The 15,760-nt window shown below is 35.4% G+C and overlaps 1 protein-coding gene across 1 annotated transcript in view; it reads left to right on the forward strand.

The window, feature by feature from the left end:
• The first annotated feature begins 354 nt into the window (after nucleotides 1-354).
• The window catches only part of LOC149794851 (uncharacterized), a 29,215-nt gene continuing 13,809 nt past the window's right edge, over nucleotides 355-15,760 (forward strand). The window contains exons 1-4 of the mRNA XM_089964509.1: nucleotides 355-513; nucleotides 2,629-2,825; nucleotides 5,786-5,977; nucleotides 11,737-11,809. Coding sequence (XP_089820635.1) covers nucleotides 459-513; nucleotides 2,629-2,825; nucleotides 5,786-5,977; nucleotides 11,737-11,809 — 517 coding nt within the window. The 5' untranslated portion in view covers nucleotides 355-458. The remainder of the gene's footprint in view (nucleotides 514-2,628; nucleotides 2,826-5,785; nucleotides 5,978-11,736; nucleotides 11,810-15,760) is intronic.

The following is a 15,760-nucleotide window of genomic DNA, read 5'->3' on the forward strand; positions in this document are numbered from 1 at the left end:
TTCCTTTTTTTGATACAAAAAAAATACATTTTGAAATATATCCCATAATTCACTACGACTCTGGGTGTAAATAGACAGTCGGCAGCAGTAGCACTAACAACAGCAACAACCCCAACCCATGACCAACCTATAGACAATACAAAAATTTCTAATTCTTTTATATATTTTGTAAATGAAATTGGAATCAACATTTAGTATTTTTCAGTATTGCCATTATTAAACGTGTCTGTACTATCTTTGCCCTGTCTTTTCGTGTTTTTGCCTGTCTTTATTTGTCCGAGTCGGTCTATGTTATATTTAGTAGGAGACTTCATGTGATCACGTACCAATGTATTCTCGGCACAACCTTGAACCTTGAACTCGAACCAGGGAAGCAACTGTGCGGTGTATATACACGTTAGGTATTTGTCGGCAGGTACGAGAAAGTTTAGTTTGCTAATCTGTGCATAAAACTCAGGATGGCTGCAAGAAATGGGTTTAAAGTCTTCCAGAACCTTCGCTCTCGCATTGTTGGTAAGAAAAATTGAATGTCAATCCATAATTTGTACAGATAATGATGTTGCGTATGTCGGCTAAATTCTGTTCCGTTTTATGGCCTTTTGTCTGAGGAAAATATTTTATAGGTCATGCATACAATTGTCATATATTGTCTGTCCCGTTTTATAGCCTTTTACTCGAGCTGGATAGAGTGTGTAGGTTCCAGAGAGATCGGGTGCCGTAGGACAGAGCGCGTGAGCTACTAAAGTGACGTCCAAAATAGAAGAAATTATCTTTTCATACATGCCTTTATAACATTACTGGAAATTCAAATATAATTCAGTAATTTTTTATTTATTTATTTAAAGCATTTAATTTACATATAAACCAAAATTAGTAGTTCAACTTAGCATTGTACAATGTCACAACACACGTGTACATTCTTATAACACAACCACTCATTGACTCAAACATTAAATAATATTCCAACACTAATACCAAATTTCTGTCTTGAAAATCCTTTGGGCATGTAAATATTTTCTTAATTAGATGCAGTCTTTGCAGCTGGGGGTGGGGGTAATTGAAGGTTTTATAAAAGTCATTTGTGTTCATTTTGGCACTTGTTTACAAAAACCTTCTTGAATTTTTCTCAGCATAGAGAAAGATCTTTCTGCGTATAGATTGCTGTGAGCAGGTGGATGGTTTGGCTTTGTCAGCGGATCTTGTCCACTCCAGAATGACATGTCAAAAATGGTGCATGCATTGCAGGTGAAAAATTTACTGCTTCTACTTGCTGCTGCGCTTCAGTCAGACTCCTGATTGATGCATTCAGAAATTTGGTTTTGTTGGACTGCTCTTTTTTCAGATAGTTCATCATTTCCTGAATCAAAGTTGCATTTTGATATTTTGCCTTAACTAACTTGTACACTATTATGACCACCAAAGTAATTGTGTTTTGCTTATTATATATGGAATAAAATATGACTTTAAAAAATGTTGCGCTGTTTACAGATGTACCTATAATCTTTACTAAGGATGGCTTAAACACTGTTATTCAGAGCATTGATGCATAAGAGCTTGCTTTTCTTCACAAATGTCTATCGTTGTTGGTTTCACATAGGTAGTGCACTTTACCTACACAAATTAGCCCCATGGTTGTCGCATAACGGGCCTTATGACATAAAATACTTTTTTTTTGCATTTTCTGAAAGGGTAATGTTTTTTTAATCCATATAAATATAAATTTTAGAACCATATTTTGTCAGTGTTTTTATCCCAGGGCTTTGAGGGACTGTATATCTTTGTCAGAGTCCATCGTCATGACCTTAAGGCATCATTGCACAAACTGTAACGTAATAGTTGAATTGGTTACATAAATAGAGCCTTCTTCAGTTTCTCATTAATACTTCTTTCATGATGTCAAATGATGTTTAGTTAATAAATAATACAATTTTAGTTTAACTGGGTTCAGTCTTTATGATGCAGCCATTATTATCGATATGTTTATATTTTAACTGTTAATGTGTTATGGATAGAATATTTGTCTGCAGCATGATGCCCCTGTGCTAGGCATTACTATAAACTGCAGACATCGTAATGATGATTTAATTTTGTTGTCCTACATTCCTTTTTTACTCACTTTACACTATTTCAAAGAACTTTTCATATGGTGTTTTTTTCCTTTTTCTTTCAAAGGTCATAGAAAGTATGAGTGATAAGAAATGTTTCTTAATTTTATTATTTTTAAATTACACATAGGCCATTATATATATATATATATTTATATAAGTATTTAGACTCATTTGTCAATCATCAAAGATCAATCACAGTTGATCAGTTGTGGTAAATATATGGATAATTATATACAATTTTTCATTTTGTTTTAAAATATTTATTTCATTATAGAGATTGACATACTCTAAATGCATTTTCTCCAGAAGCCATGAATAATTTCTCTTTATTCCAGTATCTGGCACTCTTAAAATTTGAAAAACCACCTCATATAATGATGGTGTAAATATTTTTGTAATGCATTGAGTTTTTTTTTCTTTCTCTCTCTCTCTCTATATATATATATATAATATACACACACACAAACACAATTGCAGTGAGCAGTTATATTTACCTTCATCAAATCTGATTGTATTTCAGGCCAATCCAGAGGCTTAGGTACCAAACCTGTTTCAGGGCCATATCGTTCAGTCCGACCTGCCATTTTGGGGACAGTTGCTGTGGGAGTGGTTAGCTTTGGGGCTTACAAATACTTAAACAAGGAGACCCTGAAGGAATTGAATCTGGTCAAGGTGCAATCTGTCTCAGCAGCTGGCATCCCCCAGGCCCAGCCCTCGGTAATATATTTCTGTATTTCAGGAGCATATATAAAGGGTGCCAAGCATGCTAATAGGCCATAATGAACTCTGTGATGCAAAAATGGTGTAATTTTAAATTTAAATAACTGTTTATGACAAAGTGAACATTATTGGTGACCAGATTATTAGGGCATGGTGACCTAATATTTGAAATGGCCACTAAGAACGTTATCTTGACCACCCTATAGCAGCTGAAGTTTGTTAGGTACTTGAAGTTTTGGAGAAAACAAATTTCAGACACTTTACCCATCCATAGTATGTTAAGGCTATGTCCATTACCTTGCAAATCCATCCCTCTAATTAGGACTATGTCTGCTTCCTTGCAATTCCAGCCCTTCAGTTAGGCTATGTTCATTACGTTGCAATTCCTTTCCTTCTAATTAGGGCTGTGTCTACTGCCTTGCAAATACATCACTCTAATTAGGGCTATGTGCACTGCCTTGCAGTTCCAGCCCTCAGTTAGGGCTAAGTCAGTTACCTTGTAATTCCTTTTTCCCTGTTTGGCTGTGTCCATTACCTTGCAATTCCAGAATTACAGCCCTCCAGTTAGGGTTGTATCCACTGTCTTGCAAATCAAGCCCTCCCATTCGGGCTGTATCCACTGCCATGAAGCGGAAGGTCATGGGTTCGAACCCTGGCCAAGTCATACCAAAGACTTACAAAAATGGTACTAACAGCTGCCTCGCTAGGCTTTCAGCATTAAGAGGTTAGTGTTAGGACTGGTCGGCTTGGTGTTTGGATAATGTGATTAGGTGGGATATCATGCTACATGTCTGTGGCATGATGCCCCAGTGCTAGACATCACTACAAACTGCCACATATCATATATTTTTGACTGAAAAATTGTTAAAGCTATGTTAAAAATCCTAATCACACACACACACTTTGTTTTCACCCCACCCCCATAATCAGCTGTACATCTCAAGCCACATAGCTGATGCATGTCCAGTTTGAAATACAGATTTGTTGATGCACGTCCAGTGTGCAGTGCAGTTTTCATTCTCAATAAAAAGATGATTGATGATGCAAGGTCTTTAATTTCATATGATCACTAATGGGAATTTGTTGGCAGCTCTTGTTTTGTTTGGCAAACTAAAATGAGCTATCTCCCATGAGGGGGTGAGAGAGTGTTTTGAGATAACAGAGAGGTGGAAACTGTTGTAATATGTGTTCAGTCATGAGCAGTTTTAAAGGCAACATTGCATTATTTCCATCCACTCCCAGTCACTTTACCCATTTTGCGTTATTCCCACTCATCATACCCATATTGCATTATATCCACCCACTGCCACTCATCATACCAACATTGCATTATTTCCACCCACTCCCACTAATCATACCCATATTGCAGTATTTCCACCCACTCCCACTCTTCACACCCACAATGCATTATTTCCACCCACTCCCACTCACCATACCCATATTGCATTATTTCCACCCACTCCCACTCACCATACCCACAATGCATTACTTCCACCCACTCCCACTTATCATATTCATATTGCATTATTCCCACACTCATGTCTGCTTCAGATGTGGGTGGTTGCAGGTTCAAGCCCCAGTCAAGTCGTAACAAAGACTTGTAAGAATATAATTAACAGCTGCCTCGCTTGGCGCTCAGCATTAAGAGGTTTGTGTTAGGACTGGTTGGCCTGGTGTCAGAATAATATGACCTACCTGTTATCCCAATGCTGGACATCACTATGAGCTACCACACTGCAGACATAGTGATATGACTGGAAAATTGTTAAAGTTTTGTTAAAAATCAAAACACACACACATGCACACTGCTTTGTTCTCACCCACTCCCATTCATTGTACTCAATGCATTATTCTCACACAGTCCCATGCCCACATAGCATTATTCCCACCCACTCCCGCTCATCATACCCATATTGCATTATTCACACCCACTCCCAGTCACCATGCCTACATTGCATTATTCCCACCTACTCCCAATTGTCATAATATGAAAAATTAACTTCAGTATGCTTCAACAATTGGTCATTTATTTAAGGTCAGAAGTCTTTCTATGGATTTATTATTACCAATTTAAAATCACACAATCCTTGTATTTAGTTTCTTAAACCGTATTGAGTAATGCTGGTGTCATCTTTGTGTGACTTAAATGTATAAGGGCCACTTGCTTTTGTCTTTTGAAGTAGGCTATGTTATTGTAGTTGGACAAAACAATGTAAGTTTTAAGATTGAGGATTTTGTTTATATCAGAATTGCTACTCTCAGTACATTTGATCAAAGTCCCTGGGATTGTTCATTTTGAAAAAAAGCTGTTTGTTGGGTAAAGAACCAAGGAAATTAAAACCTCTACCTGGTCAAAGCAGGGAACTACAGGACAGGAATGTTCCCTGATAGAGGTCACATTAGACTGTTTACAGCCCCCCCCAACTTGCTTATAAGATTAGGTCAGATACTGATGTTAAAGTTAAAACAATTTGATCAAGTCTGTACAATTTTCTTAGCAGAAACATCCAATGTCCAGTTTTGGCAGTTTAATGTTGGTCAAAACATCAGTTGTGTATGAGACTTCTCCAGTGTGTAGGACAAATTCCTGATGGCCTGAGAGATGGGCTTGTAGGACAAATTCCCGATGGCCTGAGAGATGGGTGTGTAGGACAAATTCCCGATGGCCTGAGAGATGGGTGTGTAGGACAAATTCCTGATGGCCTGAGAGATGGGCTTCATCTGTGATGGGATAAGCTGCATTGATATAATTGATATAATTACTGAGAAAAAAAAGTCTTATGGCATCTAGGCCTTAAAATGTCTCTTATTTTGTTGCCAGTCCTGACTTGCATTGTAAAACATTAAAGAAAGAAAAATTGAAAATACACAAATCACGGCATTCTCCTTATAAAAATGTTTCCCTTCCAAAATTGTACAAGGTCAGATATTGAATGACATGACTTTATATTTGTTAGGTGTGGTCTCAGGGCAAGGATCATGCTCTCTACCTTTGGATTGAGATTTCCCATGATGCAAATGCAAAGGAAGTGGCCAAAGTTGCTGCCCGTCTTCAGAAATTGGTGGACATGGTAACTGACCCAAGTATGCGAGATGAAAGTGATGAGATTTGGGCTGGAGTAGGATTTGGCCCCAACTTCTACAAGCAGGTATAATGAAACATGATTTGAGTACCCTCTGCTATGAGTGATCACCAGACATGTAAACACTTCTGACCTTTATTCCTTTTTAATCACAGTCGCTGTGGAAGGTCTGCAGGGTGGCTAAAAAAAAGGAATTAAGTCTGGCTTCTTGTTTTCTTTAAACCTGCAGGCTGCATTTTATGCTACTGACTGTAAGTTAGATAAAAGTATATGTCTTGTAAATTCCAAGTAGGATTATCCATTCCTTCTTGAAAAAAGCCATCACAGTCATAAAAGACATTCATAGATTTGAATTGTTGGTCTGTCTCTTGGGAAAACCCATCGCAAGGCTGATAATTTTATATTGGAGTTTATATATAATGCCTGCAGTCCGAAGTATGTTATAGCATTTGCCAGATGAGTTAATTTGGTAGTCATTGTAAAGGATTATAAGTGATGCCTCACAAGAATTTTCCCAAACAATTTAATTTGGTAGCCATTGTAAAGGTTTGCATGTAAAGTTGCCTTCTCAAGGATTTACTAGCAATTGCCAGACAAGTTAATTCAGTAGCCATTGTAAAGGTTTATATATGATGCCCCAAGTGGATGAGGTCATATCTTTAAATGATATACAGGCATTTTCCAGGCAAGTTAATTTGGTAGTCATTGTAAACGTTTATATATGATGCCCCGAGTGAATGAGGTCATATTTCTAAATGATATACAGGCATTTGCCAGACAAGTTAATTTGGTAGTCATTGTAAAGGTTTATATATAATGCCCCGAGTGAATGAGGTCATATTTCTAAATGATATACAGGCATTTGCCAGACAAGTTAATTTGGTAGTCATTGTAAAGGTTTATATATAATGCCCCGAGTGAATGAGGTCATATTTCTAAATGATATACAGGCATTTTCCAGGCAAGTTAATTTGGTAGTCATTGTAAAGGTTTATATATGATGCCCCAAGTGAATGAGGTCATATCAATGATATACAGGCATTTTCCAGAGGATTTATTTTGGTAATGGTTCTTTATATTTCCAGCTTTATTGATGTTACAATTCTGAAAAGAAATACCAAGCAAAATGTGCACCGTGAAATATCTCATCATTGCTAAAATGATATCACATGGGTAAAGTCAAATGTTTATTGAGTTAATCCGTTTGCGTAATTGTTGAATTAAACAGTTCTGTTTTGTCTCTTGATAGATGTATTCATTTCTGAATGAGTTAATTTTGTCATTTGATTTAGTTGGTGCATGGATAGTCTGTATGTTCTCAAGACCTAATCAGTCTGGCCATTATTGTTACTGACCATGGATATGTTAATAACCTGCTGTTGTTATTTGGGGTGTAAGACCATTTTCCAGTGCATGATAGGCTATTTATTGCGAGTTCACGTCTTCATAAACATAAATTTGTATGTTGTATGATAGGTACATATCCTAATGCTATATAAAATTATTTTGAGGTGAATGTATATGATACATTAACAAGAACTATGAATAAGAATAAAGTATATTTATAGTTATTCTGGGTATTTTTTCCTTTTAAACTGACTGATTTTCAACCTTTTAATGGAGCTTTATAATTGATACATTGAAATTTACGTGTACTTACTTAGTAGGTATTAATGTATCCGATGTAGAAGTTAATTTGGGCAAGTACATGTGTTTGATTATTTCTAGTGTTATTCACTTGTCTTAAGGATAAAAGAAAAGAAAATGTTGTGACAGCATATGTTATAAACAAGCATGATATATAAATCTATTTAATAATACACACAGACCCCAAAGATGGCATATTCTACCCTAATACAGGCACATATTCTACATATATATTATAAACAAGTGATCAAAAGCTGGCAAATTCTACCTTAGTACACATGAAACCCAAAGGTGATCTGTTCTTAGTATACGCATACAGCTCAAATGTGGCAACTTCTACCTTAGTACACACATGAAACCCAAAGATGATATGTTATTAGTATACGCATACAGCTCAAAGGTGGCAAATTCTACCTTAGTACACATGAAACCCAAAGGTGATCTGTTCTTAGTATACGCATACAGCTCAAATGTGGCAACTTCTACCTTAGTACACACATGAAACCCAAAGATGATATGTTATTAGTATACGCATACAGCTCAAAGGTGGCAAATTCTACCTTAGTACACATGAAACCCAAAGGTGATCTGTTCTTAGTATACGCATACAGCTCAAAGGTGGCAAATGCTACCTTAGTACACACATGAAACCCAAAGATGATATGTTATTAGTATACGCATACAGCTCAAATGTGGCAAATGCTACCTTAGTACACACATGAAACCCAAAGATGATATGTTATTAGTATACGCATACAGCTCAAAGGTGGCAAATTCTACCTTAGTACACATGAAACCCAAAGATGATATGTTCTTAGTATACACATACAGCCCAAAGGTGGCAAATTCTACCTTAGTACTCACATGAAACCCAAAGATGATATGTTCTTAGTATACACATACAGCCCAAAGGTGGCAAATTCTACCTTAGTACTCACATGAAACCCAAAGATGATATGTTCTTAGTATACACATACAGCTCAAATGTGGCAAATTCTACCTTAGTACACATGAAACCCAAAGATGATATGTTCTTAGTATACACATACAGCTCAAATGTGGCAAATTCTACCTTAGTACACACATGAAACCCAAAGATGATATGTTATTAGTATACGCATACAGCTCAAAGGTGGCAAATTCTACCTTAGTACTCACATGAAACCCAAAGATGATATGTTCTTAGTATACACATACAGCCCAAAGGTGGCAAATTCTACCTTAGTACTCACATGAAACCCAAAGATGATATGTTCTTAGTATACACATACAGCTCAAATGTGGCAAATTCTACCTTAGTACACACATGAAACCCAAAGATGATCTGTTCTTAGTATACGCATACAGCTCAAAGGTGGCAAATTCTACCTTAGTACTCACATGAAACCCAAAGATGATCTGTTCTTAGTATACACATACAGCTCAAAGGTGGCAAATTCTACCTTAGTACACATGAAACCCAAAGATGATCTGTTCTTAGTATACACATACAGCTCAAATGTGGCAAATTCTACCTTAGTACACACATGAAACCCAAAGATGATATGTTATTAGTATACGCATACAGCTCAAAGGTGGCAAATTCTACCTTAGTACTCACATGAAACCCAAAGATGATATGTTCTTAGTATACACATACAGCTCAAATGTGGCAAATTCTACCTTAGTACACATGAAACCCAAAGATGATATGTTCTTAGTATACACATACAGCTCAAATGTGGCAAATTCTACCTTAGTACACACATGAAACCCAAAGATGATATGTTATTAGTATACGCATACAGCTCAAAGGTGGCAAATTCTACCTTAGTACACATGAAACCCAAAGGTGATCTGTTCTTAGTATACACATACAGCTCAAAGGTGGCAAATTCTACCTTAGTACACATGAAACCCAAAGATGATCTGTTCTTAGTATACACATACAGCTCAAAGGTGGCAAATTCTACCTTAGTACACATGAAACCCAAAGATGATCTGTTCTTAGTATACACATACAGCTCAAATGTGGCAAATTCTACCTTAGTACACACATGAAACCCAAAGATGATCTGTTCTTAGTATACACATACAGCTCAAATGTGGCAAATTCTACCTTAGTACACACATGAAACCCAAAGATGATATGTTATTAGTATACGCATACAGCTCAAAGGTGGCAAATTCTACCTTAGTACTCACATGAAACCCAAAGATGATCTGTTCTTAGTATACACATACAGCCCAAAGGTGGCAAATTCGTTCTTAGTATACACATGAAACCCAAAGATGATATGTTCTTAGTATACACATACAGCTCAAATGTGGCAAATTCTACCTTAGTACACATGAAACCCAAAGATGATATGTTCTTAGTATACACATACAGCTCAAATGTGGCAAATTCTACCTTAGTACACATGAAACCCAAAGATGATATGTTATTAGTATACGCATACAGCTCAAATGTGGCAAATTCTACCTTAGTACACACATGAAACCCAAAGATGATATGTTCTTAGTATACACATACAGCTCAAATGTGGCAAATTCTACCTTAGTACACACATGAAACCCAAAGATGATATGTTATTAGTATACGCATACAGCTCAAAGGTGGCATTGTCTTAGTGCAGACATGCAACCAGAAGATGGCATATTCTACTTTGTATTCTCAATATTTCCATGACTTCTTCATCTCTGATGTACCATTATATATACAATTGATGAGAAGAATCAAATGTTTTCTAAGAACTTTTTGAAAAGGTGCAAACAAGCTGACTAACTGCTACATAGCAAAACCAATAAAGGAGGTCTTCTTTCTTTTTTTTCTTCTTTTCCATGTAATGATGGGGCAGTGATTATATTACTGCAAGTATTTCAGCATTGTCAGTTATCATTTTAGGGGGGCCCAAAGTGGCTGAGTGGTCTAAAGTACTCACTGTTATGGATCATTGCTATCTCACCTCTGTCTGCATGGGTGCGAGTCTCATGTTTGGCCAATTTGTGTATGTAAGAAAGCTTCCCAGTAGATTCTTGTGGGTCAGTGGTTCTTGCCAAGGTTTTCCTGGGTTCTTCCTCCACCATTTATACTGGCTGCCATGTATAAGCCTATCTTGTGCTGAAAAATGGCATTAAACCCCACAACAACAACAACATTTTAATTACTCTTCTACATCGACCTTTCTAATGTGTCAAACAACATTGTCAAGTAACATTTTAGGACTGTTCTACATAGACCTTTCTAACGCATCAAACAGCACTGTCAATTAACATTTTAATTACTGTTCTACATAGACCTTTCTAATGCATCAAACAGCATTGTCAAGTAACATTTTAGGACTGTTCTACATATATATTTCTAACAAGTTGAACTGCATTGTCAGTTAACATTTTAATTACTGTTCTGCATAGACCTTTCTTACATGTCAAACAGCATTGTCAGTTGACATTTTAGGACTGTTCTGCATAGACCTTTCTAACATGTCAAACAGCATTGTCAGTTGACATTTTAGGACTGTTCTAAATAGACCTTTCTAACATGTCAAACAGCATTGTCAGTTAACATTTTAGGACTGTTCTAAATAGACCTTTCTAACATGTCAAACAGCATTGTCAGTTAACATTTTAGGACTGTTCTAAATAGACCTTTCTAACATGTTAAACAGCATATTCAGTTAACATTTTAGGACTGTTCTAAATAGACCTTTCTAACATGTCAAAGAGCATTGTCAGTTGACATTTTAGGACTATTTCTAACATGTCAAAGAGCATTTGCTCAACACCTGTTTATCTAATTACCTGTAGTAATTTGAAGGGTCACAAGCACGGGCCTGTTGGTCGTTGATATGTGACATGTCATCAACAGCCTGGACTAAATTACACATGTAGGAAGTACATAATATATTTTAAAGAATTGGACACTGTTGTTTCTCTCACATGAAAATTCAACAATGTTGCTGATTGTTCTCATCTTCCAAATATTTGTCTATCTCATAAGCTTAGCATTGACTTATTCCATCCTTCTTTTTTAAAGTGTAGACAGGAAGCAATATGAAATATTATGTTCTAGATAAAATGCAGGAGCTTGCAAAATTCTTAATATTTCTTTTTTTTAGTTTATCATGTGAAATTCTGATAATAAAAATGACTTATTTTGCAGAGATTTTTCAAACATGTTCAAAAATAATTTTCAGATTGGGGGAAAAGTTAAGGAGAATTACACCTATTCTCACAGGAAGGGTGTTCTCGGAGAAATGCCAAGTTCAGGTTCGTCGCTGATGTTTCTAATTTTGTTGCTCGCCTGGTCATAAGGCCAAGTGAGTTTATGGTATGGTCCAGCCTTCACTGTACATCCTACATTATCCAGTATCCAGCAACAATCTTGTTACCATTATTGAGCCTATAGTTCTGATTCAGTTTTAAAAAAAACCAAAGTAGAATATGGGCTTATATGATATACCAAATTAGTGTATGGGCTTGTATGGTAGACCAAACTAATATATGGGCTTGTATTGTAAACCAAACTAGTTAGTGGATGGGTTTGTATGGTAAACCAAACTAGTATATGGGTTTGTATGGTAAAGCAAATTAGTATATGGTCTTTTATGGTTAAACAAACTAGTATTTGGGCTATTTGGACTTGTATGGCAGGAAGGAACATAATTACGTTTATTGGACTTCACATGTCCATTTGAGCATGTCACTAGGCAGGAGATATAATTGCCATCATCATGTGAAATGGAAAAAAATTCCAAGAATTTTGTCAAGTTGAGAGACAGCACAAGCCATTGAGCTGCATAGGGTTTGGAACTGAAGTTTGTGCAACCGTACTTAAGGTCTATGTATATTTACAAACCTTTTAGATGAACGTGATGTTTAATGTCTGTGCATCAGTTTGGAGTCTTTGAACCATTCAAATACACATTTTCCAACTTGACATATTTAGTTACACTTTACTGAAAACTTGTCAAACTTACGGAAAGCAAATCAACTGTCTTCCTGAGACAATCTTTTTCTGGCTGGCAGTTCTGTAAATATTGTACACATTGTATATCAGTTTTTTTTTTGTATGCCAATAGATTTATATCATCAAGTAAACTGGTGCAACAGAAAAATGAGATGAACCTGAAGCATATCTATATCATTGACTGTTTTTAGTTAAGTCTCTCACTCATAAAGTACAGAATCCATTTCACTACTGCATATTACAAACATATTTTTTCATAAATACTTCAGTAACAGTTGAAGTATTCCCTGATCGCATTAGCAATGTCATCCATCAGACCACACTGAAAAGATGATCCTGCCATTAAAGTTTTTTAGAGGTTCTGCTTATGTTTTTAAGAATTTTCAGAAATAATGCTAAAATGCTTGTTAACATTAATCACAGTTTACTTTTTTGATGCTGGTCATGTCAGCAAATTTGCACAGTCTTCAGAATTAAAATATTAAAAATTGACAGATCATAAAATCGGTACATACATGAACTGAAATCTGGAATTGACAGATCATAAAATCGGTACATACATTAACTGAAATCTGGAATTGACAGATCATAAAATCGGTACATACATGAACTGAAATCTGGAATTGACAGATCATAAAATCGGTACATACATTAACTGAAATCTGGAATTGACAGATCATAAAATCTGTACATGAACTGAAATCTGGAATTGACAGATCATAAAATCTGTACATACATGAACTGAAATCTGGAATTGGCATCATAAAATCTATACATACATGAACTGAAATCTGGAATTGACAGATCATAAAATCTATACATACATGAACTGAAATCTGGAATTGACAGATCATAAAATCTGTACATACATGAACTGAAATCTGGAATTGACAGATCATAAAATCTGTACATACATGAACTGAAATCTGATATTGACATCATAAAATCTATACATACATGAACTGAAATCTGGAATTGACAGATCATAAAATCTGTACATACATGAACTGAAATCTGGAATTGACAGATCATAAAATCTGTACATACATGAACTGAAATCTGGAATTGGCATCATAAAATCTATACATACATGAACTGAAATCTGGAATTGACAGATCATAAAATCTTTACATACATGAACTGAAATTTGGAATTGACATAATAAAAACTATGCATGCATGAACTGAAATCTGGAATTTCTTAAGTGATAAGAAAGTAAAATGGTAGTGCACATTATATGAAGGAAAGTGAAATAAAGAAATTTTCACACCAGTAGACATGAACTCATGACCTTCTGCTCCAAAGTCAAATGTGTGTGTGTGTGACATACTTTATCCACTTGGGCACAGTACGTGTAGATGTAACATAATTTATACTAGTTTTTTGGGATTCTCAATAACCAAACACTCCAACATTTCACACACAGAGGAAACAGCATACTTTAATATCTGTATCAAAATAATCATACAAAAGAGACCAATATTACAATTAGGTTATTGAGACATCATTTCCATGATTTACAGTTTAATATATACATGCATCACCTTAAATATTTTGGAAATTAAAATCCCTGATCATGCGAGATTTGACAATTTTCCACATTACTATTCATTTCAGCAATAAGATCAGTTCAGATTAATCACGAGCAGTTATCAAATTGTCATTATTAATGGCAGGATCATAATTTTGGCATTACAAAATACATTGTGCTAAGTCAGAGGGTTTCATTTGTTGGAAAAACAATTTTCCCATAGCTAAAATTGACATCATCTTTAATGCTAACCTTTGTCAGTATTTTATAACGGTCCTGATAATGGTTACTGCCTTGATATTTGTACAACATCTATTTAAGTCAAGTGTTTATTAAGGAGAGGTCATTTAATTTTGTAAGGAGGGTGAATGCTCGAAAACCAATTACCTCACTCTGATTTGTACTATGAAAGATGTTACATATGCAGTCAGAACTGGACTAGTTGAAGGTTCTCTATATTCGGCCTCGTCTCTGTGCCATTACTACTTAAGGAGTATGCACATGGTTTGCATTTCAGTGTAAATTCAGTTTTTTCTGTTTGGTTTCATTTTTAAGCAGAAGCACTTGTCATTAAATTTATACATTTAAATTTCTTTGAATAAAGTAAAAGTTAAATTATTGCAAAAGAAGTAGATCAGCCTTTTTCTAAATATACATTTACTGAATAAACAAGAGTTATTTCTTTATTGTCCAAAATATATGAGCAAAATAAAGATGACTAATTCTTAAGATACAATCTGCTTGTATATTTCTTTTGATGTCTTTCATCTTTCCATGGGTGGTTTTCACTGGCTGTTGAGATGTCAATCAGTAATGTCAACCGGCTCTTCGACATTGGAGTTGAGATAGGCATGCCTGCCTAGGCACAGTGGTGATCTATAGTTATTATCGTGGAAAAAAGGGAAGGGTATTAAGTCTCATTGTGCAGCATGGGGAATAAAAAAATCATGTGAGTTGTACTGCATATCCAATTGAATGACCTTGTTAATACTCAGGAAGTAATATTTTATCCAGTTTCTATACACTTGAAATTTTGATGGGTTTGTATGATCAAGGCTTCTGTTAGGCATAAAGTAGCCATTGTTGCTACAAATAGCAAAACATTTAAATGACTGCTTGAAAACTTATGACTAGAATTTGATAAAGCTTTATTGAAAGCATCTTGGCACAAAGACCGTTCAAGGTTGTACATATATGGCTGCTATTACTAAAAATAGATAAACCTTTAAAGGACTTTTTGAACCTGCTCCTCAGAAACTGACCATACTAGATACAGCATCTGGACATAAAAGGGCTTCAGATGTATACAACATGTTCTGATCTGTCATCGCATAAGGAATACTCTTATTAAAAAATGAAATATACTTTAGACTCACTCTTTTCATAACTGCTGAACAGAATAGAAATAATGCTGACCTTCCTTAAAATAAGGACATCGTGATAAAAAAAACATAGAAAAACATGATGTCAAAAGAAAAACTCTTCAGAATTCGATCCAACTTGAAAGAAAGCTTCCTGGCACAGAGGATTTTAAAGTTTGTACAGTTGATGCAACAGTTATGGCCGTAGCCTTAGTAGTGAAACACAAATAATTTATGGGAAATCCTCAACATATTGAGTGCAGCTGTAGTAAGCTTGAAAGTTGTACTTCAGTGCATTCTATTTAAATGGGTACATACATAACTAAATGGGTACTCTTGTATTCTAAGGTCTCACTGGA

Source organism: Sinohyriopsis cumingii, chromosome 7 (assembly GCF_028554795.1).
Source record: "Sinohyriopsis cumingii isolate HCF-2022 chromosome 7, ASM2855479v2, whole genome shotgun sequence".
Taxonomy (NCBI): domain Eukaryota; kingdom Metazoa; phylum Mollusca; class Bivalvia; order Unionida; family Unionidae; genus Sinohyriopsis; species Sinohyriopsis cumingii.